The sequence below is a fragment of the Electrophorus electricus genome, chromosome 12 (assembly GCF_013358815.1).
Source record: "Electrophorus electricus isolate fEleEle1 chromosome 12, fEleEle1.pri, whole genome shotgun sequence".
NCBI classification, from domain to species: Eukaryota; Metazoa; Chordata; class Actinopteri; order Gymnotiformes; family Gymnotidae; genus Electrophorus; species Electrophorus electricus.
Window position 1 is genome coordinate 8,413,098 of NC_049546.1, and position 27,500 is coordinate 8,440,597.

The 27,500-nt window shown below is 42.7% G+C and overlaps 3 protein-coding genes across 6 annotated transcripts in view; 2 read left to right on the plus strand and 1 right to left on the minus strand.

Moving 5' to 3' along the window:
- rad52 (RAD52 homolog, DNA repair protein) overlaps nucleotides 1–1,543 on the plus strand; it is a 20,303-nt gene extending 18,760 nt beyond the window's left edge. For both annotated transcript variants that reach the window (XM_035531980.1, XM_035531981.1), the window contains 2 exons: nucleotides 1–111; nucleotides 268–1,543. The exon at nucleotides 1–111 is cut by the window's left edge and continues 135 nt beyond it. In XM_035531980.1, the coding sequence (XP_035387873.1) occupies nucleotides 1–111; nucleotides 268–326 (170 nt within the window). In that variant the 3' untranslated portion in view covers nucleotides 327–1,543. The remainder of the gene's footprint in view (nucleotides 112–267) is intronic.
- On the minus strand, nucleotides 746–18,385 carry wnk1a (WNK lysine deficient protein kinase 1a). 2 transcript variants are annotated; one of them, XM_027024539.2, is made up of 24 exons: nucleotides 17,648–18,385; nucleotides 15,587–16,732; nucleotides 11,912–12,084; nucleotides 11,527–11,747; nucleotides 9,874–10,031; nucleotides 9,289–9,377; nucleotides 8,924–9,143; nucleotides 8,472–8,766; nucleotides 8,229–8,380; nucleotides 7,971–8,045; nucleotides 7,697–7,822; nucleotides 6,721–6,800; nucleotides 6,329–6,473; nucleotides 6,035–6,151; nucleotides 5,832–5,945; nucleotides 5,703–5,757; nucleotides 5,452–5,592; nucleotides 4,547–5,310; nucleotides 4,363–4,461; nucleotides 3,790–4,274; nucleotides 3,459–3,658; nucleotides 3,278–3,373; nucleotides 2,932–3,101; nucleotides 746–2,733 (listed from the first exon to the last, which is right to left on the minus strand). In XM_027024539.2, exons 2-24 carry the CDS (start codon nucleotides 16,331–16,333, stop codon nucleotides 2,437–2,439), a joined length of 5,019 nt encoding a protein of 1,672 aa, XP_026880340.2. In that variant the 5' UTR covers nucleotides 16,334–16,732; nucleotides 17,648–18,385; the 3' UTR covers nucleotides 746–2,436. The 2 variants fall into 2 exon arrangements, with proteins under 2 accessions (XP_026880340.2, XP_026880338.2); XM_027024537.2 differs by having other exon boundaries at nucleotides 8,229–8,383.
- A 488-nt stretch (nucleotides 18,386–18,873) lies between these two features.
- erc1a (ELKS/RAB6-interacting/CAST family member 1a) overlaps nucleotides 18,874–27,500 on the plus strand; it is a 21,793-nt gene continuing 13,166 nt past the window's right edge. For both annotated transcript variants that reach the window (XM_027024550.2, XM_027024548.2), the window contains exons 1-10: nucleotides 18,874–19,019; nucleotides 19,999–20,900; nucleotides 23,520–23,897; nucleotides 24,264–24,338; nucleotides 24,664–24,819; nucleotides 24,962–25,129; nucleotides 25,227–25,394; nucleotides 25,492–25,629; nucleotides 25,840–25,980; nucleotides 26,478–26,618. In XM_027024550.2, the coding sequence (XP_026880351.1) occupies nucleotides 20,214–20,900; nucleotides 23,520–23,897; nucleotides 24,264–24,338; nucleotides 24,664–24,819; nucleotides 24,962–25,129; nucleotides 25,227–25,394; nucleotides 25,492–25,629; nucleotides 25,840–25,980; nucleotides 26,478–26,618 (2,052 nt within the window). In that variant the 5' untranslated portion in view covers nucleotides 18,874–19,019; nucleotides 19,999–20,213. The remainder of the gene's footprint in view (nucleotides 19,020–19,998; nucleotides 20,901–23,519; nucleotides 23,898–24,263; nucleotides 24,339–24,663; nucleotides 24,820–24,961; nucleotides 25,130–25,226; nucleotides 25,395–25,491; nucleotides 25,630–25,839; nucleotides 25,981–26,477; nucleotides 26,619–27,500) is intronic.

The window sequence follows — 27,500 nt, forward strand, 5'->3', positions numbered from 1 at the left end:
CGGCTTCTCTGAAGCCTCCATTTGGGCCCCGGGCTGCAGTGGCCCATCAGGGCCAAGGAGGGTATATGCAATACTGCCCACTAGCAGAGAACACAGGGCCTACAGCACTGGGTAAAGACACACTGACAGCATGCCTTGTCAAATTAAAAAGACCAGAGGTGGTGTTTTGTTTTTTTGTGGCTAGGATCAAAATAATAGAAAAGAAAAACAATGATGATTATTTTTAATATGGTCTACAGCAATGTTTATATTTAATTTTATTCATAGGTCCACAGAGCCCATACAGACAAGGACAGTATATGAAGAAAAGGAAACTGGTTGGTTGAAGATTCTACAGCAAAACTGTCATTTTAGGGTTGTTTCCATTTTAACTTATTTTATTGCTTGTTTTTCTTCCAACTTTTGTATATAAATTGATGTAATATTCAGTAACATTTCACATTTCTAATATTGATAGTTGTAGAGTCTTTTCTTTAAAGTTTTGTATCTACACAATCAGGAAGAAGCTCGGGTAGTTGTTTTAACTGAGTGACAATAAAATGTTGTGACTAAATAATTGTTTTATACCAAGAATCCCCCCCACGTTATCCGAGCAACAGGTTTCACATTCTTTAAGTACACCCTAAAGAATTAGGTGGGAAAATACTGGAACAGTTCTGTGAAAATTATTATAGGATACAATCACACAACATTTCCAAACTACCACACATTTCCAAAATGTTTAATTTTTGTACATACACTTTCCTTTTTTTTTTTTTTTTTTTTTTTAAACAAGATTAACAACCATCACTACAGCCACCAAAAAGACCTGGGACAAATGAAATTACATCAATATTTAACTACAGATTTAATGCAGAATAATGAATGGCTGGGATTGTTTATAAATACATGCAGTTTTGAAAAGGCAATTACAGCAGGGCGTGGTTTGTGACAGTGGTATTTTAAAGTGTGAGAATGTGGTTGAGCAAAATCAGATTAAAGATTTACTTAGTCATGCACTCTGGTATTAAAGGTAAAATGAGCCTTCCGCCCCTGTTTAACCTCTCAAAATGGTGCATATTCTGCATTGCAGTAACATTTTCCCCCTTCTCTAGAGAAGTCAAGTCAATTATTTCAGAGGTGAAAGTTGGTCACTTCTGTATGAGAATGGCACTGTTTGTGGCTTGGTAAAAATGCTTAGAAAAGTGGTAGATCAAAAAGACAAATTGATACTAATGTGCAATACTGTAGCCTCCACAGAGAACATTTTTGGATGCATTTTTATTTACAGAAATATTCTGTCCATTCCAGCAATTCTGTCCATCACCAACCATACCATTTGTTTTAGTGGAGATGCATGAATGGGGGCAGATAATGGTGCTTCAAATTGAAAATATCTTATGATTTAAGAAGGCACCGCTTATGTATGTAGCCTGCAGGTTACCAGGATGCATCTTAGCCATCCCAGGTTACACCCATCAAATTACAGTACATTTTCTGGAAACATGAGAAAACAGGCCTACACATTGTTTTGACTATACAGATGTCAAATACAAAAAAAAAAGGTCACAGTCTAAATACTTGCAATGGAAAAAGTGTAAAAATTAGTCAAGTGCAGTATTATCCTGCTTTTTTAAACCTTCATATATTGCACATCTTTGTCCTTTTAATTCAAACGGTTTTAATTAACCTTTTTTCTTTACAAAATTGTGCATATTTGAAAGAAGTCTCAAAAAGAACGAGATCCTCTACCATTATAACCATGATTAACATGTAATAAGCTCATCTAATGTAAATGTAAATCCCCAAATCAATACTAGCAAAGGCCTTTCCTTACGTTATTCTCATTTATTGCTGTCTTGCTTACTTACAGATGGACTTTAGTGGCAGCATTTAACTTTGACATTTTATATATCTACACTGGATCCAGTGTAGATAAGACAGTCTTATCTAAACTGCAGATTGCTCAGGAAAATGTTTAAAAAAAAAAAGTACCACTAAACCTTCTTATAACAAGTGACATCCATTTGTGTGTCTAAGAAGACCAAAGCTTAAGGCCTTAACATGAGTTTAACCATTACAAGGACTTTTAAAATCCTTATTGCTCTATTCCATGTCTTAAGTGCTCTCAAAGATAAGGCTTGGTCAGTTTGTAACTAAACAAGTCACAACAAGACTGTAAATAGATATAAACAGTCTATTTACATTTGCCTTTAGATTGGAGAGAGGTCTTAACATTAGGTTGTGTGGAACACCTTATTCTGAGACTTGGAAGATGTTTTCCCCTATTGTGTTGCCAGGACTCAAATACAGTTAGTTGTCTGCACAGATTAAATCCCGTTCTGTACTTAAATATGGTGCCTGAAACTGAGGTCACATTCCAAGGTCTTCTAAACCAGCCCAAATTTCTGCACTGAGGTGTTCCTAAAAGTGACAGAGGTTCTACCCACTTGTGTCTTAGCTCGCCTGAGTGGTCCTCATATTGGTTCCTCCACCATTATTTCCTGGTTTGTGAGCCCCTGTGGTCACGTTGAAGCCTTGCTGGAGAGTGTTTGTGACTATAGGTTGTATCAGACCCACCTGTGCAGGTCCCACAGACATTGTCCACTGTGGGGCACCGTAAGGCGTGCAAGGGTAACCATACTGTTGGAAGGTTGAACACAATGATCCCTTTCTTCCAGGAGCAGGATTGGAGGGAGCAGACACAGAACCACAGCAAAGCTGCCCCGGTGCAGAAAACTTGCGAGGCATTGTCTGCAAAAAATTAAGTCTGCTCAAGCAATCAACATCAATTACTTTACAAATTAAATGCTAGCCTAAATTCAGAAAAAAATATGGAACTCTAAATTCTACCTAAAGACCTTTTTTGTTGTAATCATTCAGTCACATTAATTATTATTAGACAGCCAATTCTAATGATTTCAAAAAAGAAGTAAAACACTGGCTTCTTACATCATGGCTTTGTGAATTTTGTTTTCCACCCTTCTTGACTTGGGCCAGACTCATGGCATCCCGAGCAAAATTGTCAACCAGCTGGTGGAGGTCATCTGTAAATGTGCCTTTTCGAGGAAGATTAGCTTGGCTTGAACCATTCTCAGCTTTATTTATGATGATAGTGGTTCCTAAAATGAGATTAGCACAAATTAGAGTACTGAACTGTAATTTGACAGATAAATTGTTAAATAATGAAATTTCATTGGTTTGATTAACAAACACTGAACATGAATTTACATGGCCTTATTTTCTCAGGGACAGATTAGATGAGGGGGGGGGGGGGGGGGGGGGGGGGGGAATTTACCTTCTGACTGGACATCTTGAACAGGTGCAGTTTGTGAAACTTTCTGCATGGTTGATGGACCTAAAGCCTGTCCGCTTTGTGTGGAATATTCATCTCCTGCAAACAGCAAATAACTGGTGTTTCAAAAACATCTTATTTGTACTGTGTGGTTCAAGGGGTTTAGCAGATTACTATGCGATACCTTGATGCTGGGGGCTGCATTGACTGCTGCCATTACGGCCTGACTTGCTGCCCTTGCCTTTAGTGGGTCTCCTCCGGCCTCCTGCCACTGCTGCTGCAGTGGCTACCACCACAGATGGGCGTGTTTTGCCCATCCGTGCAAACAACTCCTCAATCTCCTTCTTCTGCTTGGTCTGCAAGACCTGGATCTCATTCTTGTGTCTGCAATAAAGTAGTAGTACTCAAACAATCCTGATATTTCATGTTATTAAAGGATTAGTTTACTGAAAACATGTCAAATAAATCAGAACAACTTGCAGTACATATTCCAATTCAAATTGTTCAACTCCCACCTCTCTCTGAGCTCTCTGATCACTTTCTCAAAAGCTTCGTCCTCTGGCTCAGAGTCATCACTGCTTAAGCAGTAGCGAGATCTGGCTGGGCCAGCAGTAGACATATTGAGAACCAGACTACTATTTGGTCCATTCTTTGAGTTCCCAGTAGCCGCTTCCTCCACCACCACCACCACCACCTCCTCCTCCTCCTCCTCCTCCTCCCCCCTAGCTGGAGTAACCGAGAAATGGCCCGTGCTGAGGTCCGCGGAGCACGTCACCTGAAAGCGACCAATGGTGGTAGCGGCAGCAGCAGGTAGGGAATCTGAAATGCTGTGTTCAGGGTATGTGTTCTGCATGGTTTGAGACTTATGGAGGGTATTTTCAGGGCTTGATATCAATGAGGAGGATGAGGAAGATAATGCAGAAGGAGTAGTGGATGAAAATGAAGCCATAATTTTGTGGTCAGGAACATCATCTAGGACATGATCATTGGCCACGGAAACCTGGAGACAGAGCAATTAAAACGTACATACATTTTGAAGTACACAAATGTGACACCATCTCATAATTGAGAGAAGTATTTTGGACTACCTGAAATCGGCCAAGTTGGAAGCCTTCAACCTCTGGGGTTGCTACATGCTGCCTGTACTCTATGGTGGTCTGCTCATCCTGATGGGCAACAACAGAGGTCTATGAGGGACAAGACGAGGAGCAAAAGTTAGCAAAACCAAAAATAAGCAAGCAAGCAGCCTTGACAGAAAATAAATGTGCCAACCTGCAGCCTTTGAGTGCCAGGGTCCACCTGAGGACTTTGAACATATACAGCAGTTGATCCTGACTGTCCTGGAGAGGCAAAGGCACCAGGAGGAAAGTGCCCACTGGAACTCAGGGACAAACTGCCTGGTGGTATGTGGGCTCCATCAGAAGCCAGGCCAGGGGGAGGGGAGCTCATGGTGTTGGGTGGTGAGGCGGTGGGGACTGTGTCCCCAGATGCATCAGGCTGGGGCAACAGGCCTGAGGAGGAACCCTGGTCTTGGAAAAGTGAGCGTAGCTTTTTGTCCAGGGCATGGATATCCTCGATACCTGGTGACTTTCCCTGCATCTCTCCCTCGTTTTCCCCATTGTGGCTGGGGACGGCTACAGGCATAGGTGTGGGGTTAGCTGAGAGACCTGGTGGCACCTGTGTGGAGGCATTGGGAACAAGTGGCTGATCCACAGCAGAGGGTATGATGCTGCCATTGCTCTCCAGCTGCTGGCTGGAGGCATTTGTGGAAGGCAGTGAGGGACGACGCTGAGAGGCAGGCCGCTCTGAGGCAGCTGTGGAAGGGGAGATCCTGCCTGTTGTGGGTGGTTGAGCAACAGAATGTGGTGAGACGGAACTGTGGGTTACTGCAGGAACAGTGGCTGTCAGTGGATTCTGGTATACAGGTTGAGATGCAGGTGCTCCAACTTGAGGAGGCAATACAGGGAGCTGGATTGTGTTAGGAGCCTGATTACTCTGCTCCTGTTGTGGATTGACAACTGGGCCAGGGTCAGACACTGCAAATGAAAACACAAAAAAGATGTTCAGAAAGAATATTATTATTACACATCACGCACCTGAGCAAGGTCCTCGTCTCAGTAGCAGGAGAAAGAGGGGGGGGGGAGAAAAAAAAAAAACAAAAAAAAAAACTGGCCCACCTGGCTGGTCATCTCCGAAAGATGTGTTGGTTGACAAAGGACCAGAACAGAACTCTCGGTGTCGTGGTTCTGGCACAAGGCTGACAATGAAACGGCGTCCTGCTGAGTGTACCACCTGTGCAGCCACATTTGGGGGTATACCTGAGTACAAGGGATGAGAAATCAACACTCTCAGAAGAACATCAAGGCTTTTGCCATGTAATAAAACAGCCTGATCTGTTTTAAAAGTTACCTTGAGAAGTTGCACTTACCAGGCAGAACTGGAGTGGATATCTCGGGGGTCGGCTGGTCTGGGTCACTTGCCACCTATGATGACGGAGTATTAACTATATATGCATGCATCATTACCCTTAGTAATGTTGCTGAAAACTGGCACATACCTGAGGATAGCTGTCACTTATACCTTCACCTTCCTCATCTGCCATGTCTATGACCTCGCGCACCTGATCAATGAAGGACTCATGCTCACTTTCCAGGATGAAGTTACTCTGGACCTAATACACAATGAAATGCTACATTACCTACAACCTTTGTGAAAATCATCACGAATATAAACTGGGACAAAATATGAGGAAATGGCCACCATGATCTGCGCAATTTCTTCAGGGTTGTCTCCATCTAGGTCAAACTTGAATGTCACCATTTTTCTGTTGTGGGTTTCCAACTGGCATTCGGCTACTCTGTCACCAATATTAGAAATCTGAAACGTACAAACCATAGTTACAGAATAAGCAATAGAACCTATAATTACAGTTTTCAATGGATAAGTAAAATGTTTTACCATTAACCTGATTGCTAACCCTTTTTTAACCATTCACAGTAAAGAAGTCCTCTTTATATGGGCGTTTAAGTGGATGCGCATCTGTGTAATGCTTACATTGAGCACAACGAGCTTGGCCCTGGCCGTCCTGTCGTGACGTGAGCGGCTGCGCACAGAGCGGTGCTGGTGGCGCTTCCCTCGCTTCGCCTCGCTTCTGACCTCGTTCCCATCACTTGGCCCTGGCACAGTGTCTGATAGGCCGCTGAGACAAAGCACGAAAACACTGCCTTCTCAGTTATGTTACCCAGATAGAGCTAAAAACCTTGTGCCAACAGTCAATACTGTGTCTAGAAATGCCAAAATAGCTAATGGCTAAAGGAAAACAAGAAGAGAGCATTGTTAAACGAGATCATGTTGGTCAGGATCCCTTTTCAATCAATGCTGGTTACAGAATTTGTAGATGACGCATTTCTTTAATAAAAAGCCAGCTCTCTTCCCAAGAGTTGTACCTCTCAAAAGATGGTGGAATCTGCACTGCCTGGGCTTGAGTCTGCTCTGCAGGTAGAGGCTGCGACATACTCACTGGAATCTGAAAGAATGAACAGGCATAAAAAAAAATAAAAAAATAAAAAAAATAAAATGCAAAGCACTGTACTGAGCTCCAATGTACCAGACCTCATGTCAACTATGTAAGCACACCCACCCAAGGGTTTGCTGTGCTTACATGCACTACCGTGCTTCTAAGACATGGGCTTAGAATTTACTCTTTTCAGTCTAATGCTCTGAAACCTCAACACAACAAAAGCAAGACTTGAGGAAAAAAGGGAACACACATGGTACTAGGCACCACATGGACCTGAGAAGCCTGATATAAGAAACAGTTGTTCAGCATTTGGGGGTGGAGAAAAAAGGGCTGCACTCATATGAACATCAATATGAAGATTTATATGAGTGCACCGTAAACTACCTCATCACTGGCATTTGTCCAGTATAACAGAACAGTGGGGGATTTTGGAATTGCCATGAATGATGAGTCTAACATTTCTGTGATGGTAAACCAGGTTGCAACCAGTTAAACATTTCCAGTCACTCATTCACTGTTACTGTGGAAAACTGTACTACATCTAGAGTTGTATTTGGTACTATCAGAATATTAAATGATGCACATTGAATTAATTACTTTTGGTTAAACGAGACTAACTATTGTTGCTATGGTAATTGCATCCTAGGCAACGAATGTAAGACCTGCACATCAGAACAATGATTTTAAAGTACATCCATCTTAAAGGACTTAAACAACTGATTACAGCAAAATGTGGCACAGATGCAGTGATTACTAGAAAGGATCACCAAGTGAAATGAGGAAGAGTAACCATTTCTAGCATTTTTATGTAGAACCGCATATAAAAGTTGACTGCAATGAGGTTCAGGCTTTTATGTAGGTGAACATGCAATACAACTCCTAAGAGATGCAAGATATTATACCTGCAAGGCCTGAGGACCCTGTGGTTGTGGGAGCTGTATCGAGCTCTGGGATACAACACTGCCATCTGGTGGTGGTGGGTGGTGCTGCAGGGAGACGCTGGGCTGAACAGGAGCTGGCAGAGAGGTCTGTAAGCCAGCCAAAAACAGCACAGGAAGGCGAGCATTAGTAGCAGCCCGGTTCTTCCAAAAAAATCTTTGGTCAACCATAGGAAAACCCATGGAAACAGCCATTCATAATGTGGTAATAGTAAATGTGAGAGGATGTGAGGAATACCTGCTGTGGAGCAGTGGTTCCAGGATGAGAGATGGGCACAGCAGGGACAGCACTGCTGCCTTGAGAGGTAGGCGCCTGGAGCCAAGACAGGCACAAAGCATGGCAAGTGGTTGTGAATGGCATATTTCCACACAGCATCATTTATAAACCAGGTGACTTAAGGTTGAATATTTTTGCAAGACACTTATATAAAATGGAGGGCAAATAAGAACCAACATCTATATATTGCAGAAACAACCAACAAAAAAGATGACTGACCAAGCCATGTGGATGGATCCCAGACTGCTGCTGGGGCAGTTGGGGATGAGCACTGTGCAGAGTTGCAGAGGGTTGAGGCTGCAGCTCCGGCTGCAGAGAGCTGTAGGAAGTTACCCCTGGCTGTTCAGGAGAAGGCTCTATACCACATATGGCTACTGGAGAAAGATCATTACACAGTCATATAGACAATGCAACGTGAAGTAACAAGACTGTGTGGAAAGTTAACTTTGGAGTAATGTTTACCTGAAGCAGGAGCACCAGGCTCCTTCTGTAATAGTAGGTGCTGCTCCCCCTCAGGCTCCTCTGTCTCTATGGGAACTGGCACTAGAGTGGTAGGAGGGGGCTTGGTGATGGGAGGCTGTGGCTGAGGGGGCTCACCCTGAGCCTGCCTTCCCACCTCCTCTTCCTGCTTCCTCTTCTCTTGCTCCTCCCGAACCAGCTGACGCTGCTCTCTCTTCCTGCAGATCAGAGCTACACGGTCCTTTATGGCCTTGGCTATGATTTTATGGTCACCCTCACAGACGTAACCCGAGTCAACCTGGGGGGGGGACAAAAAGAGAAATACACAAAAGAAGGAAAAATGGATAGACAGAGTGAGAGTGAGAAAAAAAATCTAGTATAAGTGGAAATTAAACTAAACAGCAAAGATACCAAACTAAAGTCTGAACATCTGAAAAAAACAAAACCTCCGCTACCATTTCCTGTGCCACGTCCTCTGGGACATCTTTATGGAGGTCAAAGGAAAACTCAATGGCTTCATTATCCTTGTATTTCCCTTTGAGCTTCTTAACATCCTCAATGCGAAGCCACAGTTTGATGGCAACCATCTCCCCATCATCTTCTTCAGCCAGCTCAACACGAACACCTGTCTCTTCCTGGAAAAACGCATGGTTCAACAGGTCCTTGATGGAATACCTAGAGTCACCACCCCCAAAATAAAAAAAAATAAAAAAAAATAAATAAATAAAAAAATTAAAAATAAAAAAAAAAGATCACAATTTGAGTTTACAAAGCTCAGTTATAGTGTTGTGACGTTCATGGAAAATTGTGTTCAACACACCTCTCATCTTTGTTTTGACGAATACACCCCTCTATGATTTCTTTAACTTCAGGAATCGCAACCTTGTCAAAACTGCCAGGCTTCACCCCCTAAAGTCAAACACAGGGAAACAACCAAATCATGCAGAGGGAATAGAACTCACCATGCCTACTTGCTATTTTGAGCAGTACTATTTTCCAAAAACATTAATTAAAATAATCTATTATTAATTATGCTTGCTTTGACTGGAAGCATTATACAGAAGGTCTTTCATAAAATTTTTGCCATCATTAACTACAAAAACTGGTATAATATTTCTCAAAATCATAATAGTAGTAGTTACAAAGAGTCCTAAAACTAGACAACAGACTACTCTAATACTTCAGACCTGTTTACTAAAAGATTAGTGCAAAGTGAAGTCCAGCATCAGGGCTTCCACTTCAAATTGGACTGGAAATCTAGAAAACACAACTTACCACTCAGTGAGAAAAAGAGAGTAAAGAAACTGCCTCGCATGAGGTTAAAAGAATGGCGCGAAGGGGGTGGGGGCGGGGAGGAGGATGGGCACACATGGCCCTCTCCTCCAGCGGAGGGGCAGGGACTTACGCTGGTCACTCTGCGATAGATCTGTGCCGCATTCTGGCACTCGGAGTACGGGTACTCAGAGGTAGCCATCTCCAGCATACACATCCCAAAGGCATAGACATCCACTGATTCGTCATACTTCTCCTCATACATCTCAGGAGCCATGAACTCAGGGGTACCTTAAATCAAAAGAACGGTTCAGAACTCTCTCTCACTGCCCTATAACACCCTCTCTGTGAAGGAGAGTAGAACCTGATGGTGTCGGGGTGACTGGTCCAGCAACCTGTGAGAAAGAGAGAGAGAAAGGGGAGAGCCAAAACAAAGAGGGACAGAGAGTAAAAAAAGAAAGAGGGGGGAAACTGCCCTCAGTTAGGATGCTGAGAAAAAAAGCCCAAGTTTCTCAGTGTAAGGTCTTTAAAGAGCAGGGTTATAGAAAGATGACTGGAGTACAGAACCTACTGGAAGGCCTGGACTGACCATAAAACTCCAACTTGGACAACTATGGAGGCTGGAGTGTTAAATAAAGGTTAGAGGCATTTTAATTGTTTACACAAAGCAAGATAAAGGCAACTTGAGGTGGTGGCCAAAAATGATTAGTGAGAAAAGTAATAACTGCGGGAAAACTGAACTTTTCCAGCTATGGAAATAAACTCTGTCAAGATCGCAGTTTTATTACCATCTGCTGAAAATCCCCCACAGACACCTACTGTTTTGATATAGTCTTGAGAAAGATTGGCAAGGTGAAAATTCTATGCACAGCAGTTTCCATAGCTTGTTACTGATTAGTGAAGTTCTGCACACCAGCCTTAAACAGTACAAAAACTGCTCTTTAAACAAAGACCCAACACAGAAAAACTTAACATATTTAGAATGGATTTGGATTGTAACATTGTACTGGTGGACTTACCAGACCCATTTTCTGCATACTTACTGTCTGTACTGCAGTACAATAAATAATCCTTAAAGTAGAATAAAGGGGAGATCTGAGGTTAGAATCTAAAGTTTCCCAAAATAATTAAAAGGATCCTAGTTCTACAGCTGAGATGGTAATGAGAAGACAAATTAAAGTTTAAGCTTAGATCTTAAGACGCTGAAAGAAAAAACAAACAAAACAAAACAAAAAAAAACCATGGCAAAACACAGAGGACCCATGACAGTGTTATTCGCAGATGTTGCATTGAAGAAACAGACCACAAATTTCCAGACCACAGGAGGAAGATCATTCAGAACGATACTTGAAAGCCAAGCGCTCACCTCTAGCTTTTGCGCTATCCCTTTGCCATGATCAGATCTGGTTTGCCTGCAGACAAGCCACAATACAACTACGCATGTCACGGACAGAGTTTAGGAGCTACTTACTCTCTGGGAGCACCTGAAATAAGGGCCCACTTAAAACACTACACACGAATAAGAGCCAAAACTCATTTGTGATCTAAAGGAAGGAGGAAAGGTCTGAGCCCGGACAGAGTAAGGGAAGAGAGAAAGAGAAAGGAGCAGGGGCTCTGGTTTGCTGTGGTTTAATGAGGAGGCTCAAGGAAACACTGTGGTCTGCCTTCACACCAGACTGTTAAGTCACACTTTCAGAAGATGCTTGAGAATAGCAGGGACTTTCTTTTCTCTGCCGGAAATCACAAACGCTGACACAAATGCATGTGGGTGTTTACAGGTCAGTACCTATAACGCTCTTGGCAAAGGAAGCCCTCTTGAGAGTGGCAAGGCCCAGGTCTCCGATCTTGACGGAGCCAGTGGGTCCAGTGATGAAGATGTTGTCGCACTTGAGATCGCGGTGGATGATGGGAGGAGACCTGGTATGCAGGAAGTGAAGGCCCTTCAGGATCTGACGACACCAGCTGCGCAGGACTTTGATCTTCATCTCTTTAAAGCGCTTCAGATACCTGCAGTGCACAACAAAGTAATGTACCGCACTAGCATCACCATGTGTGAACAATTCTCCAGGGCTGTCAAGCAATAACTCAGACAAAAAGAGAGAACACTTCTGATAATAGGGAGGAATTCCTAGTCTGAAGACCTTTGGGATTGTGTGCAAACATGCACTTACGTCTTTAGAGTGCCCGATGTCATGAGCTCCGTCACAAGTACAATACACTTTCTTCCCTTGCAGGGGGACTCCCAGGAATCATAGAAGCGCACGATGTTGGGGTGCTGTAGGCCTTTCAGCATTCCTGCCTCCTCTTTGAAGCGCTGTCGTTCAGCCTTGGACAATTTTCGGTCCTGAAAGCCATTTTTAGTTTGACATTATAAAATGATTTTTGGATTTGTAAGTGCCCATAGCTCATTAAAAATTTGTAACTGCCAGTGTTAGCAACTACAGCCCCATGCATTTTTGGGAAACTTGCAATGCAGCAAACAAACAAGGGCACAATGTTAGATACCATGCACCACTCCTACATAGCACGCGCAGTGTTCTGCAAGTTTACAACTTAGATTAAGGACATGGATTTGCACTGAACCCTGCAAATAGCAATATTCCTGATAAAAAAAAAAGAAAAAAAAAAAAGAAGTTGTTCAATACTTGAAGTAACATTGTTAATGACTGGTCTGCTTTATTTTGACCAAAATTACTTTTGTTTGCTGGCTCAGGTCAAAACAACCACAGAAGACTGGAACAAGTGAGATCATGAAAGAGAGCTTGGTGAAACTGAGTCAAGCAGCTCATATAAAAATGTGTTAGATAATTAGCATATTGCAGCTTTCTACTATTTTATTGTAAAGGCCAAAAGTGCAATAACAATTAAACAACTACATATATTGCAATAGTCTAGTGCTTCTTAAATACATTATTTAGGTTTCAGCAGCAGTGTTGTAATCAGAATGTTTACAGGATATGAAAGAACTAAATATCTCTGGACCTGAAAAAAAGAAATATTTCAATAAAATACATTCTTCAACTGAATATTTTACAGGATTTTACTATTAGTTCTAAACCAGGTAAGTTTCCCGAACCTGCTAAAATGTTTTTAGCGAGGCTCAGTAGGGGTGTAGCAATGAACATCTTTGCAGTGGGTATATTACACATGAATAAACTAAATGTGTATCGTGTATAAATAAATCCCCTTAAATACGGGGTTGTAATGTAAAATTTTGTTGATACTGGAGAAAGAAATAAGCTGCAAATCTGAACCTCAAATGCCCTGCCACAAGGGCAGGAAAATATTTCCCTGTGGAACTGCATGGCAGCATTGCCTGCAAACAGATCACAAAAATACAGATGCAAAGTTTTACAGTATTTTTGCTGAACCAAGAAACACATTTAGAGTCCACTTTGATGAGTGGATACAGTCAAGTCATAGGAGGTACAGCATGTCTGCTGAAATAAGGAGCACTGACATCACTTTCAAATTGTTGTCAATAGCATTAATGACCCAACATAACACACAAATACTTAAAACACCTTTCATTTGCACCAATCAGAATGAAAAAGACTTCTGAGAGAATTCTGAGTGCCCTGGAACTCTAAGCTATGTCAGCGAGATCTACAATCTTGTCATGCACTTAGTCAATTCTTGGAATGAGAAACATCCAGCCAACAACTGGAAAGACTCCAAGAAGCACCACACCCCCAGAGCAGAGTAAAACTCATATCCACCCCTTTTTTTTTTTTTTTTAAACAACATTTAATCATCTTTATAATAATTTCAAAGTGTTAAATCCAGCAGGAAAATGTTATAAGGTGGATGCATGTTATTGGGTGAGGGGAATGTAGGTGAGGGAGAAAGGGCTCAAATTTCCACCGTAACCCACTGACCTAGTTTTGCTCTCTTGTGCAGCATGTTCACAAACATTTCAAACACCTACACCCCTTAGTGGCCTGCACTAAACACTGGAGAGCAAGTGGAGAGGCAGTACACATAGCAAAGAAGTTACAACTCCTAGAATGAAAGCCCAGCCCCTCTCCAGGCCAGGCAATATGATGTGAGATGTGTGTGTGCGTGTGTGTGTGTGTGTGTGCGTATATATATTATATGCATGAGAGAGAAAAAGAGGTGCCCACAGTACTAAAAAAGTCCTGATAAAAGACCAATTCTTACAGAAGTACAACCCAACCACACTCAAAACACAACCCTTTTTGGTTTCTCTTTTTTTAAAAATGGGTCACTGCTGATTAGCAGTGAACAAATGCATCAGAGGGGACAGATAACATGACATGTCTTGACTCAATGGCACTTGTACTGGAGACACCAAATATTAAACTGGGAAAAGTCTTAAGATAACATTTTTAGTAGTTATCCAAAAGCAAAACCACTTTAAAAGCACAAAAGGCACTTCTTCAAAACAAGACTGAAGGGAACTAAAATCTTCCTGTGCAGTGACAAATATTATTTAAACATATTTGTCATGTGAAGTGAGGGTGGGAGTGGAATATGACAGTGTATTTCAGAAGTGGTGCATGCATATTTACTTCTGGTATTCTTGATACAATGTTGCAGTTAAGCAAAAGCAAAACAATGAAAAAAAAAAAGCAGTAAGCAAAACAATGAACAAATAACAACCTGACTAACAGACAACATGGTGAGACAGACAAAAAGATTGAGGGAGAGAATGCCATTGCACACAAGCCAGCAAGATTGAGGGGGTTAGAAATCGTGAGTGAGCAAGAAACAAGAGCCTGGAAAAAGACTCAAAGAGCAAAACCAAATAAAGAAAAGGCATGAAAAAAGCAAAAAGCAAGATGGAAACGATACTGCAGGTTTTGTTTCTGCACAGTTCCTGAACCATCTTGACTCAAGGGCCGCTGGCAGCATAGATGAGACTCACGTGATCATACCCAGCACCTCATGATCGCCCAGCAGCAGCAGGGAGGGTAAGGGTGCGAGTTGGGGGGAGGGGGTGTGGCAAGCCTCAGCAGGCCACAGACCTGCTCCTCGCACAGGAGATTAAGCATTCTTCGGCAAGGAATCTGACCCACTTCGCAAATCTGCGCTTATGTACTACGGATATATCCACAGAGCAGAATCGCTTACGAGTGCCGGCTTGACTTCCTCCCTTAACCACCAGCAAAACAAGCAGGGAAACAGGATGCCACTAAAGCCACACTGAGTCTTGAGAGAAGTGGGTCACACGCCGGTGTTTTTCTGGCAGTAACACACTGCCATGCAGTGCGCGCCATCAAGTAGGCTACTTTGTGCAGCAAGGCTACCTGCAGCACTGTTATCAGACTTGGGTCATGGAGGAGCTGTAAAAGCTGGATTTATTCAAGTTTATTCAAGATAATATACTGAATTGTTGTCTACTGACTGCTATTCGGGTAAGATTACTATTGCTGATAAAGATACAGTCCTGACTAAAAAACAAAAAAGACCAACAACTAAAGACCAAGTAATATTAGCTAGATACCTATGCAACTTTGCTTCATCATGTCAAAGAAGTAATAAGTCACTATGAAAGTACAAAGGAAATTTTAGAACTGCAAGGAAATGCCCTGCTGCCACAGCTAGATTTTAAAAGGTAATGCGGTTTCCTTTTTTTCTTCAAAGCTGCTCTTACAAGCATCCATCCAACTATAACCCAACACTCCAATCAAGGCCCACCACACGCAGCATACAGGTGCTTGTGTGATCTTGTACACTGTACAGAATCACAGGCTAAGCTATATATTCTTCACATTAAAGTATTAATAAGAATGACCCCTTTTTAATGGCACAGCAAGAGTATTACAAATCTAAACTATTTAATACGATCAGTCAGGACTTGGCAAAAAGAAAGAGGACTTTACCTGCAGTTCACACCATGCCACCTCCACAGTTGTTTCCGTATCCAGTCCTTTATACACGGTCTTGAACGAGCCGCGTCCAATCTCGATATCAAACTTCAAAAACCGACCATCAGGAGAGGTGCCAACAGCCTTTGTCTCAACCTCTTCTATGTCCTCTTGCTCCTTTTTCTCAGCCTCACGTTGCAGCTCAGCCTCTGCTCGAGCCTTCTCCTTGCTTTCCTCATCTTCCACATTTTCGTTTTCAGGTTTAGAGGCTACAGCACTGCCTGACTTCAGCTCTGATGCTTCACTACAGGAACCCAGAGGAGACACCTGCTTTGTCTCCATACCACAACTTGTTGACAATACAGGCCTCACCTCTTCGACCAGCTCATTGTGAAAGCTGCTGCCTGCACCCTGAGCCCTCTCTACCACCTGTCCATCAGTGCTTCCAGAGGTCTCAATTGAGGCAGTGGCTTTGGGAATGCCAATATCACAGACAGCAGGGGCTGTGGGGCAGTCCGGCGGCAAGCTCAGAGGTACGATTTTGCTGGGAAGCTCCAAAGCTGTGGCGTTGGAGTCGCAAATGACACTGCGGCGGACAAACCGGTGTTCGCCTTTCAGCTGCTCTCTCTCCATAGTGTGGTGACGGCGACGGACTTCAGGGCCGATCCGCTCGCCGAGCTGAGAGTCCGAGCTGGAGCAACTGGCATTCTTGGACAGGGGTGACAAGAACCTCACCATCTTGTCTAAGAAGTTGTCAGACATATCTCCACCCACACAGAGTGAGCAGCCACTCAAAGCCTATATTGCATCCATACAATCACAAATAAAGGTAATGGAAGACTAAAGACTTTTCCCCCCCCTTTGGAAATAGAAAGATTTGGCTCCTTCCAAAAAAGTACTTCTGTAAAGTCAATTCAATTACAAACTAAAATGTAATTTGACAAAAGCATGGGAATAAAGTAGGTCAACAAGAGTAGGATGTTTATAGACTAGCATGAACTGAGAATCATGCACAAAGGCTTTCAGACTTAGGACATCCATCATCTGGAGGACTGTTGGCAATCAAGATGGTTGGCCATTGACGATGTAATATAGCTTGACGTGCACTTGCAAGCCACAGGTGGTATGGGGGAGTTCCGTGTAACCCAGCCTTCTGTGTCACTGTAATAAAGCAACATACATTTTAATCAAGGCCACAAATGAAAGTAAAATATAGTATTGAATGTGATTTAAGGTTTCATCTGTTATCGAGATAGTACAGCAATATTTTTGACAAAATGGGTGATGAATGAAGAAAAATAGCCACAGCTGAACTATTGTCAAGTACCAATTTAGGGACGACTTCCTGAACATCTCAAAGTAGGACGAAGAAAATCTCTCTTTTTTTTTTAACTAAGTCATGTAAGAATTAATTATTTATAAACACGCCACCATAAATTACAGTACAGTCGTCTCTAAGGGCAGCAAACATTTCCCCACTCAATGAAGAAGCCACGTGAACCAGCCGGAGACAACAGACCTAACCTAGGTTACCCATGTCACACTCATCATACATAATAGTTTGGTAGCGGACTTAGTGGATAAATCTTAGCTAGGTAGAACTCCTATTTCTATATAATCAACCAAACTCAATAAAACGAGCTAGCCAGCCACCTTAATTCAGTATTCGGTGTACTACAAATCATTTTATGAGTGACAAACTTGACTGGAAATTACTAATTTACCCCTACTAACGCTACTGACTATAACTAGAAGTATTAAATAGCATAGCTATCCTAACTAACTAGTTAGGTAGGTGGCTAGTTTGTAATGAATGAACACCGTCCTTTCCGTCCACAAGTCTGGCAATGGCAGGTGGGCTAGCTAGGTTAGCTAACCTAGCTAGCTATCTCTAGTTAGCTAGCTAGCTAGCAGGTTGGCTAACGTAAGTTGCATCGAATTCAGGTCGACCAAGTTTTTACTGGCTTTCGGGGAAATGTAAGCTACCACAAGTATCATGACAGCGTTGAATATCTAATTGCTTTTTTTAAGTCTCAATAGACAATTTCTAAGCCAGGCCATGTTTTTGAGACTTACTGTAACGTTATGCGTCGTCATCTTCAGTTCTTTCTTGACTGCCTATAAGACGCCACGGAAAGCCAAACCCCCTTAGCTACGGTAGCTAGCTAATTACACCAATTATAACGTCGAGTTCCTCAAGTTTCCAATCAGTTGGCGGTACTTATACAAAAACACCTCGCTTCCCTTAATAAAGTTTTAAACAATGTAGCTAGTTAGCTAGCTAGCTAGCCAGCTAAACCTGGCACGGTCATGTACGCATAGCAAACGAACAGACAAATGCCAGACTGGGAAATACTAAGTTCGAATGTCAACTGCCAAAATGTGCTCCTTCCTCTAACGGTTGCTCGCGAGACTGCACTGCACGAGTCCTTTGTTGTGCTCCTGTTCGATGTAGTTTCCTTGTTCCGTTAGCAATACATAACTACATAAAGCAAACGATTCCACAAAATATTTTGTTGTACTTGACTTCACCTGAAATCCATCATATGCCATGAAAGCCTAAACGAAGACTAGTTTTCGTTGTATTATGACCAAGGCGCTTTGTTAGCTAGCTACTAATTGCGAATGATGGCACAATTATTCCATAATTCAGTCGATCACAATTCTATTTAATTTGGATTCATAGACGCAGAACGGGCACTTTCGAGATATCCCATATATGTGCGACACCATTAAAATCCCCAATTGGTTCCTCAAAACTCGAAATGGCGTTTAAAAGTACAATCTGCATTCTCTCCGCTCTACTCCAGACAGACGAAATAATCACGATAACCTCAGCCAAGAGCGCCCCCTCTTGAATATATCTACGGTTAACGGCACAAGCACAACTGCAACATTTAACACTGATGTACCTTCGTAACATTAGAATGTTGATTTAATTTTAAAACATTATCATAATTTTAAGAATAGTTATCAAATGCATAACATTAATATAAAAGTTGCTGATTATTGACCCGCAAATAAAAAAAATGCATAAACATGTTTTACTTGGGACTATTCTCGAATAAATAAGACATTTTTATTTAATAATCCCATCTTCCTCCTTATTTGCATTTGCTTGTATCCATGTACAGCCGTGCTAGTTTCTGTGAAGCCCAGGGACTGGGAAGATCCCACTTACACCTTTTGTAAAGCTTTCAAATTCAGGCCATGTGAAAATGACCTTCGCAGCATGGCGTTGAGAGATGGTAGAGGCGAATGTCGTGAGCGCGCAGCGTAGGCGTTACGTCACCGTAGTCCTCCAGCCCTGTGAAAGGATGCTCATAATGTCTGCAAATAAAAATGATAAAGCAATATAGAGGAAAACAGGCGGGTGTCCCTTTTTCGGATGTCGTTTGGACAGACAACTGCTTCGCTTCAACAGAATAAATGGAATAAGACACAGATGGTAATCTTGATTTTGAAATAATTCTCGTTATGCGTGTGCCAGACATTGCGATGAATTAAATAATTGTGCAGGTTGTGTTGATAATTTAGTGAGCGTCGAATGAATATATTTTCGGCTAAAAGATTTTAATACCTATGGATTATTTTTATTTTACGTAGAGTTGTGTTTTTTAATAAGACTTAATTTTATATCAAAGTAGTGCAATGGTGAAAAAAAAGGGGGCAGAGGGAGAATGAAGGACTGCAGCTATGGGTTGTCAATGCTGAATGCTAGGCAATAAACGCAACATCAGTCACAACACATTTATACAAATAAGAATTCTGTATTCTCGAAAATGTATGCTGGACCGTGCGTTTGTATTTGCGCATTTTGAGCATCTTCACGTCCAGCGCAGTGCCATCGGTCATGATTAGTTTGTTCACAGCTGAGCTATATAGCTCATGTCTAGATAGAAAAGCCATAATGGAATCCGAGTATAGGAAATTGATATATTGACCATGTGCTTGGTTATTTTAAACAACAGTGGATAAGTATTCGATCACTTCATTGTTATAATAATTTTGCTTATTAATTGCTGATTAATCTTGGAGTATAAATAGCATACTTCCATACTTTGAGCGTGAATACGGAGTAACCCCACCTTTTCTTCTAGCCGTCATAAGTCGTTAGTCATTAATAATCGTTACAGGGAGTGCAAAGGATGCTGCTGATGATGACGAGTGCGGTTTAATAGTAAACAATTTATGCCTATTGGTATTAATAATAACAGTATTAATATAAAAGGATTTAATAGGCCATTTAGCCGTCAGCCGACAGTTGACAGCTGGAGCACAGGTGTGTTTTTTTTTTTTTTTGTCCCTTTAACCCAAATGAGCATATGTGACCCTTGTCTTTTGAGAGAGCCACTGATATCAAATTAAAATCTCACAAGATAACTAATGGCATTTTGTCATACTCAGTCTTTGCCTTTTTTGTGCAGGTCACAATCATTTTTTTTCATTAGCCACTGAAAGCCACGGACCGGCTGTCCTTTCCCTTGACAGAGCAAAGCTCCCATCCTAGTGCAAAAGGGACAAGCAAGTGCAAGCCTTTAGAGGAGATAAGGCTGCCAGTTTGTTAATGTCCGCCTGGGTGTGCGTTGAGTGTGGAAATTGGTCTTGTCTCCACCTGCGCTGCCGCTCGTAGTCTGTCAGGATGTACGGCAGCTCGCGCTCGGTGAGCAAAATGGATGGCAACCACAACGGGGGCCGGAGTAGCCAGGGCAACACAGGCCGATCGCCAAGGCTTCCCCGCTCTCCCCGCATGGGTCACCGACGCACCAACAGTATGGGGGGCAGCGGAGGTGGGCCTGGAGGCTCTGGGGGCAAGACCCTCTCCATGGAGAACATCCAATCCCTCAATGCAGCCTATGCCACATCTGGCCCCATGTACATGAGTGACAACGAGGTCGCGCTCGCTGCCTCTTCTGACATCGGTAAGGGTGGGGCCATGACAGGACGCTTTGGTGGCAGCATTCCCTATGGCGTGCGGGGCACAGTGACGGGCAGCACGCCTGACATGGCCATGGTGCCGGCAGTCTCTACCGATTCGGTGAGCTTTGGCAGTGAGCTGCATGCAGCCTCCACCGTGCCACACTCGCTGCGGCAGGCCAGGGACAACACCATCATGGAGCTGCAGGCGCAGCTGAAGGAGGTGCTGCGGGAAAACGAGCTCCTGCAGAAGGAGGTGGAGGTGAAGGAGAGCAAGTTGAGCTCCTCCATGAGCTCCATCAGGACCTTTTGGAGCCCCGAGCTAAAGAAGGAGAGGGCTCTGCGCAAGGATGAAGCCTCCAAGACGGCCGTGTGGAAAGAGCAGTACCGTGCCATTCAAGATGAAACTCAGGTGGGACGCACTCGCTTATAGGGCGCACTGATCTAACACCAGTTTTGCAGTTACTGACAGTATAGTTGAAGAATGGCAAAGATGGCAAAGATGTTCCAACATCCAGCCCATTATGGTGCTCTCTAATGAGGCACAATTATCATTCAGAGAACAGAAGCTGTATTAGTTTAATTGCTTCATAAGCCATCAAATAGATCTTAAGTATAATATGATGGGTCATAGGTCATAGACAGGCTGCATGTACTGGGAGATTTTATTAATTCCATGGTGAGCGGCACAAGCAGGGTTTAGGAGCCATGAAAGAAACCAACCCAAAGGTAATCCATTGCCCACTCCAGCTAACCATAATACCTTTCAAACAGAGAATGCACCCCAAGAGCTTTACACACACACACACACACACACACACACACACACACACACACACACACACACACATACAACAATGAGTCCATAATGACAGTCAGATGATTTCCAAGAGGAGGTGCCAGAGTGGCACTGTAGAAGAAAGGAGGAGCAGTAAAAATGTGAGCATGGAAAGGGCCTCCCTCACAGTTTGCCTGAATGTGCCATAAAGCATGAGGCTAATGTCAAGCCAGTTTGATGTAGAGTCATGGTATATGAGATGTGTCATTAATATACTGTAGATCGGTGTGGTTGTTGCAACACTGACTAGAATGAAGTGGTGATTTTGGTGGATTTTGGTTGAACTGAAAAACAGGCTCATATTAAATATATGCACAGAAACCTTTGATGAAAATGTCTAGCTGATGGCACCATCTACAATGTTAGAACCACTTCACTGTAGCATTCTGGAGTCATAGGCAGGCTACAGTGAGTATGGTCAAACAAACAAGCATGCAACACTCACAACAGCTAATCCATTATTCACTCTAACTAACCACAATACCTTGAAACATAGAATGAATGAACCATGAGCTATATATAAATGCATACACACAGCAATGAGTGCATAGTGACAATGTCAGTTGGTGGTGGGGAAGGTTCCAGCATTAAGCTGTAGGATCAAGAGCAGCAAGATTTGATAAGGGCAGAGACCCCATGACATTAGCTCAAAATTATATTACATGAAAATGTGCACATATGCATAATTCAGTGAAAGTAACTGCCAATCATTAAGTATGACTATATGCTATAAAAGGTCTGTGCACACAAAACTAAATTAATATTACTGTGTGTCACATCCTCAAGTTACATCATTTTTATGTGATTTTAAACAACTCTGAAATTACTGATACCGTTTTCTAGCTAAGTATATTTTATGTGCAGAATTAGACCTCTTTGAGCAATAAGAATAGCACTCATTATGACAAATGTAAAAGCTTTATGTAATAAATGTGGTAAAATACAATGATGGTAAAATACTCAGACCATTGTTCTTAAAATGTACCAAATCTAGTGAAGAAAAACAGTATCTAGTGGGGAAAGTCTCTTCAATGTGTCCTGAAAAAGCTTTCCTCCGCCAGTGGGAACAGTTGTAAGGGGCCACTCTGGAAATGGCTGTTGCACTCCTGCTGAGTTGAACTTGCTGATGAGCTGAGTGCTTGAAGAGCTGTCTGAACAACAGTGTGTCTTGGCCAGTGATACATCTTTTTCACTGCTTTACGGCTAAATGCTGATGACTCTCTGCAGATTATTCAGCATCTCTTTCAGATTGCCTGTAGGGTTAATTACCCTTCTAGTAAGATGGAACTTGTGGTCAGCCTCATCCCCACCCCAATGCAACACACAGACCCCTCTCATTTTACTGATGAGTAGACAGTTGAAGCTGTGTGTTGCAGTAAGCTAATGATGGCTGTGTAATTCACTATCATATGCATCGTCATGCTATGCATACTGTTGTGGTTGATGTGGTTGAAATGGGACATAACGTTTCAGAGACATTCTGTATGAACACTGATTATTGGTATGTGGTATTTTGGTAACACACAGCGAATGGCAGCATGCTTATTTAAGCCTAATTAGACCTTACCACCTAATATCCTGCAACTGAATGTGTATGTCATTAGGTAATTACCTAATAATGACTGTTCAGATAGTGTTTAGCGGCTACTGAGAATCCTCTGATTTTATTGTTATGTTAAAGAGAAAGCCTGTTCTCTGCTTACTGATGTAGATAGAGATGAAATCAGTGTTCTCTGCTGTGTGTTGTAAATAAACCAAGGTTTCCAGATGGCCCACATGGGGGCTCCATCCACCCTTTTCTCTCTCACCACGCTGCATCTGCCACTGACACCTACATGTGCCTGGCTCGAGTGTCTGTTACTTCTTTGTTCAAACTATAAGGGAAGGAGATATGTTAAGTGAAGAGAAATATGGACAGATCACAGTGTCATAGTCTGTGCTTGATATACCGTTGCTCTGTTTCCCATGCAGGCATTACATTAGGTACATTAGATGTTCTTTTTTCAGATTTAATAACACTTTTCCACATCAGGGATAGTTCCCTTTGGGGTTCATTAATTTTAATCAAGTGCACAGTAGTGGTTGCCAGGGACCAGTTCTGACCCCATAACCTTTCTAAGTCACAGACACCTGCCCTGATGCCTGTTGTTGGTTTGTTGTTTACCGCCTCTACTTCTGTCTTATCCATGGTAGCACCTGCAGACCACGGTGCAAGCCCTGCAGGCTGAGCTGCGCATCCAGCGTGACCTGAACCAGCTGCTGCAGCCACCGGGCGAGCCGCTGGCGTGCGAGCCCGGGGACGAGCACGAGAGGCAGGCACGTGAGCTCTTCCTGCTCCGCCGCACCCTAGAGGAGATGGAGCTGCGGCTGGAGACACAGCGCCAGACACTGGGTGCCCGTGATGACTCCATCAAAAAGCTCCTGGAGATGCTGCACAGCAAAGGTCCGCCAAGCAAAGCCAGCGAGGAAGACCACGAGCTTACGTGCCGCCTGGCCGACGCCGAGATGCACGCCCACCATCTGGAGAACCTGCTGGAGCAGCGTGACAAGGAGATGGTGGCTTTGAGAGAAGTGAGCGACCTTTAAGTTCCCATTAGCATGGGTGATCACATGATGTGAAATGGCCTGGATGATTCATATGATGGCACCACGTTCATATGATATATGTGAGCCGGCATATCAAAGTTCATATGAGCCACACTATCCCATCATCTGCCTAAGCCGAAGTAAAACGCATACTGGAAATAGATTGTCGGGGGTCTTATATGCTCTTACAGTGGCATCCTGCTCATTTGGCTCCAGCTCAGTTGTAGAACGCTGAGCCAGATCCAAAACGCAGGCACATCTTGCTCCCCCCAAAGGTTTGATGACACATCTGAAAGCTCTATTTCTGGCAGCCGCGTGAGCAAAGTGCAAAGCATGTGCTTCTTCTTCCAGGAGCTGCACCGCCGCCTCGAAGGTACACCAGAGACGGCAAAGACCAAAGCCCTACAAACTGTCATCGAGATGAAGGTACCCCAGCATGCCTAGAGCATGGATGTATGTAACTTTATGTAGCATCAGTTACAGATAATTTTGCTAAATAACTGTTTTCAATATTTAATATATATTTTAAATTTTTAGGATAAATTTGTTTTAAAAGTATCAACAGTTTACTAAATGTATCATTTAGTAAACCATTCTTTGCTCTCAAAAATTAAAAATGGGACAATTATTTGTAATAAATAATCATAAAAAATCTTAATTTCCTCTAACCTTGTTTACCTCATTACTGTACAGCAAATATGTCCATCCCCCAAATACGCACATGTAGTGAGGCTTTTTACTGTGTCCACAGGACTCCCAGATCAGTTCTTTGGAGCGTGGACTGAGGGAGCTGGAGGATCAGGTCATGATGCTGCGCTCCAGTAACATGCTCAGCTGTGAGGAACGACAGGAGGAGGTCAAGCAAATGGAGGTCTACCGCAACCACACCAAGTTCATGAAGAACAAGGTAGTTCATAGCCACTGTCTGCTTCACAAGGCTGACACCCAGAACCCCATATGTAGCATCTGACCTTGGCAAAACCGTAGCATGACTTTTGTATGGACTGTGTCAGTGATGGATATAAGATGGAATGTTTTCTGTGATTCAGATGGACCAGGTGAAGCAGGACCTCTCCAGGAAGGACACACAGCTCCTCGGTCTGCAGACCAAATTGGAGACTCTGACCAACCAGTTCTCAGATAGCAAACAGCACATCGAGGTGCTCAAAGAGTCACTTACTGCCAAAGAACAGCGTGCTGCCATCTTGCAGACAGAGGTGGGAAGCTGCTAAAATCCCGACACTCTACAATCATCAAAACCATGGCAATTTTTTCCCAGCTTTACTGTGTTTGATGACCTGAGTCATCCCTCAGGTGGATGCGCTGAGGTTGCGGCTTGAGGAGAAGGAGACGCTGCTGAATAAGAAGAGCAAGCAGATCCAGGACATGTCAGAGGAGAAGAGCACGCTTAATGGCGAGATCCATGACCTCAAGGACATGCTAGAGGTCAAAGAGCGCAAAATCAACGTGCTACAGAAAAAGGTCAGGAGGGGCTTTACATGTTAACATAGTCCAGATCATCACCAAGTCATCTTCCCTGTGTCTTGTGGGAATGAGGTATTTTTATGATCCTTCCCAGATCGAAAACCTCCAGGAACAACTGAGGGACAAAGAAAAGCAGATGAGCAGCTTGAGAGAACGAGTGAAGTCTCTGCAGACTGACACCTCCAACACAGATACAGTTCTCACCACCCTGGAGGACTCACTGGCTGAGAAGGTGAAGTCTGCCACCAAAGTCCCACATGAAGTTAGCATTGCAGCTAAACTACTGAGTAAACCTAAAGAAGTTCCTAAATTTCTAAATTCCTAAAATAATTTTTTGTGATGCTTTCATGTTAAGCAGTTACTTCATTACTTATTGCACCTTAAATTCACCCCGATATGCCAATCCAAAATTCATCCAAGTCTGTCTTCTGCCCTGATACAGGAGCGCATCATTGAGCGTCTGAAAGAGCAGCGGGACCGGGAGGAGAGGGAGAAGTCTGAGGAACTGGATAACAGTAAGAAGGAGCTGAAGGAGCTGAAAGAGAAAGTCAGCTTGCTGCAGGGAGACCTGTCAGATCGAGAGGTGAGTATTCCTCCCAGTACAGTTGGGCCTTGATCAGACACGAACACCTGGTGAAAATCAGTAAAGATGAAAAATTCTCCAATTTCTGGCCAAAATCATTTTGTGATACCTCTTTTTAAAAATGACACATACAGGGACAGTGTGAGGGAAACAGGTGCAGTCACGGATTGTATCTGCCAAAACATGCTGCGATGATGCTGCCTTCCATGATGGGATAGCTGAGAGTTTGTCCAAACATATTAACCATGACAGACCATGCCTCTCAAATGCACTCTTGAGGTTTTCTGCAATGAAGCTGTAAGAGCTGGTCTCTGGTGTAGTGTGAACCTAAGGCTGGGTTCATAAATCTGACAAACTAAACCTAGTACTCTAAATCTGACTATCAATGGAGATTTTTCACTGAAGCTCGATTTTAGCCTAAGACTGGAATAATATGTCTCCATAACTGTCTTTAAATTCAGTGACATCTGTGCTGTGAGTGTTTACTGTTGTTTCAGACTTCTTTGTTGGACCTTAAAGAGCACGCATCATCTTTAGCATCATCTGGTCTAAAGAAAGACTCCAAACTGAAAACTCTGGAGATTGCCCTCGAACAAAGGAGAGAAGAGTGCTCTAAGCTGGAGAACCAGCTGAAGAGGGTGAGTGCAAGAGATAAAGAGTGAGATAGTTAGATAGAGATATAGTCGAGACGGAGGTGGGTAGGAACACCCTACATTTATTCCGTTATATTCACTTAAGTAACCTTTTGGACAAATTGTAAGAGTTGCTTTAAAAGAGGGTATTTTATACTCTTACTTGAGTACATTTATGAGGTTAAAATTTACTTTTTTATATTTGTCAAATTTCTTCTGTTTGCATTTTGCACATTTTGCCACAACCTGTAAAGTGTGGGAGGGTTGGTGAAATCCCTAAAGATGATCATTGAGTGATGATCACTGAGTGATACCCCTAAAGATGATCACCGAATGCTACCACTGTGCTTCAGTATGTTAGACACCTGGACACTAGATTGAAATAATGAAAAGAGAACGGACACATTTTCCGGCGTGGGACTCGAATGATTACATTTATGAAAAGCAGCTCGCAATATATCTATTTCTTTAAGGCTCACATATCTGTTCTCTCCTAATGTGCATAATTAATATGAAAGTAAAGTGGGGTAAAAGTAAAATATCATTGATATTCAGAGAAAAACATCAATTAAAGCAGCAGAAAAATGCAGCAGCTGAAATAAACTCATGGCAAGCGGCAATGCATGCTCCATATTGAAGCATATTTTTTAGATTATAAAGGTTATAAAGATTTCAGTGTTATAAAAATGAAGGTTTGTTATTGATTTTATTTATTGTTATTTCTTTCGAGTACATACAGGCACAGTTGTTAACTAGGCAATGTAGGATTTCTAGCTAGCTAGACAGCCAGTCTGACTGATTGGTCACATAATTGCAATATAAATATAACAAAAAGTAAAACATCTAGTAAGGGACATTTGGCAAGAGCTCAAAATGTTCCCAGAAACT

Excerpts from the sequence above, each read along its gene's own strand:
- wnk1a (XM_027024537.2), bottom strand. The coding sequence starts at position 16,333 with ATGTCTGACAACTTCTTAGACAAGATGGTGAGGTTCTTGTCACCCCTG. Across the intron at positions 6,801-7,696 it reads AGGGTCCTCAGGCCTTGCAG|ATTCCAGTGAGTATGTCGCA; the intron begins GTATAATATCTT and ends TCATTCTTTCAG. Across the intron at positions 4,462-4,546 it reads CTGGCACTCAAAGGCTGCAG|ACCTCTGTTGTTGCCCATCA; the intron begins GTTGGCACATTT and ends TGTCCCTCATAG.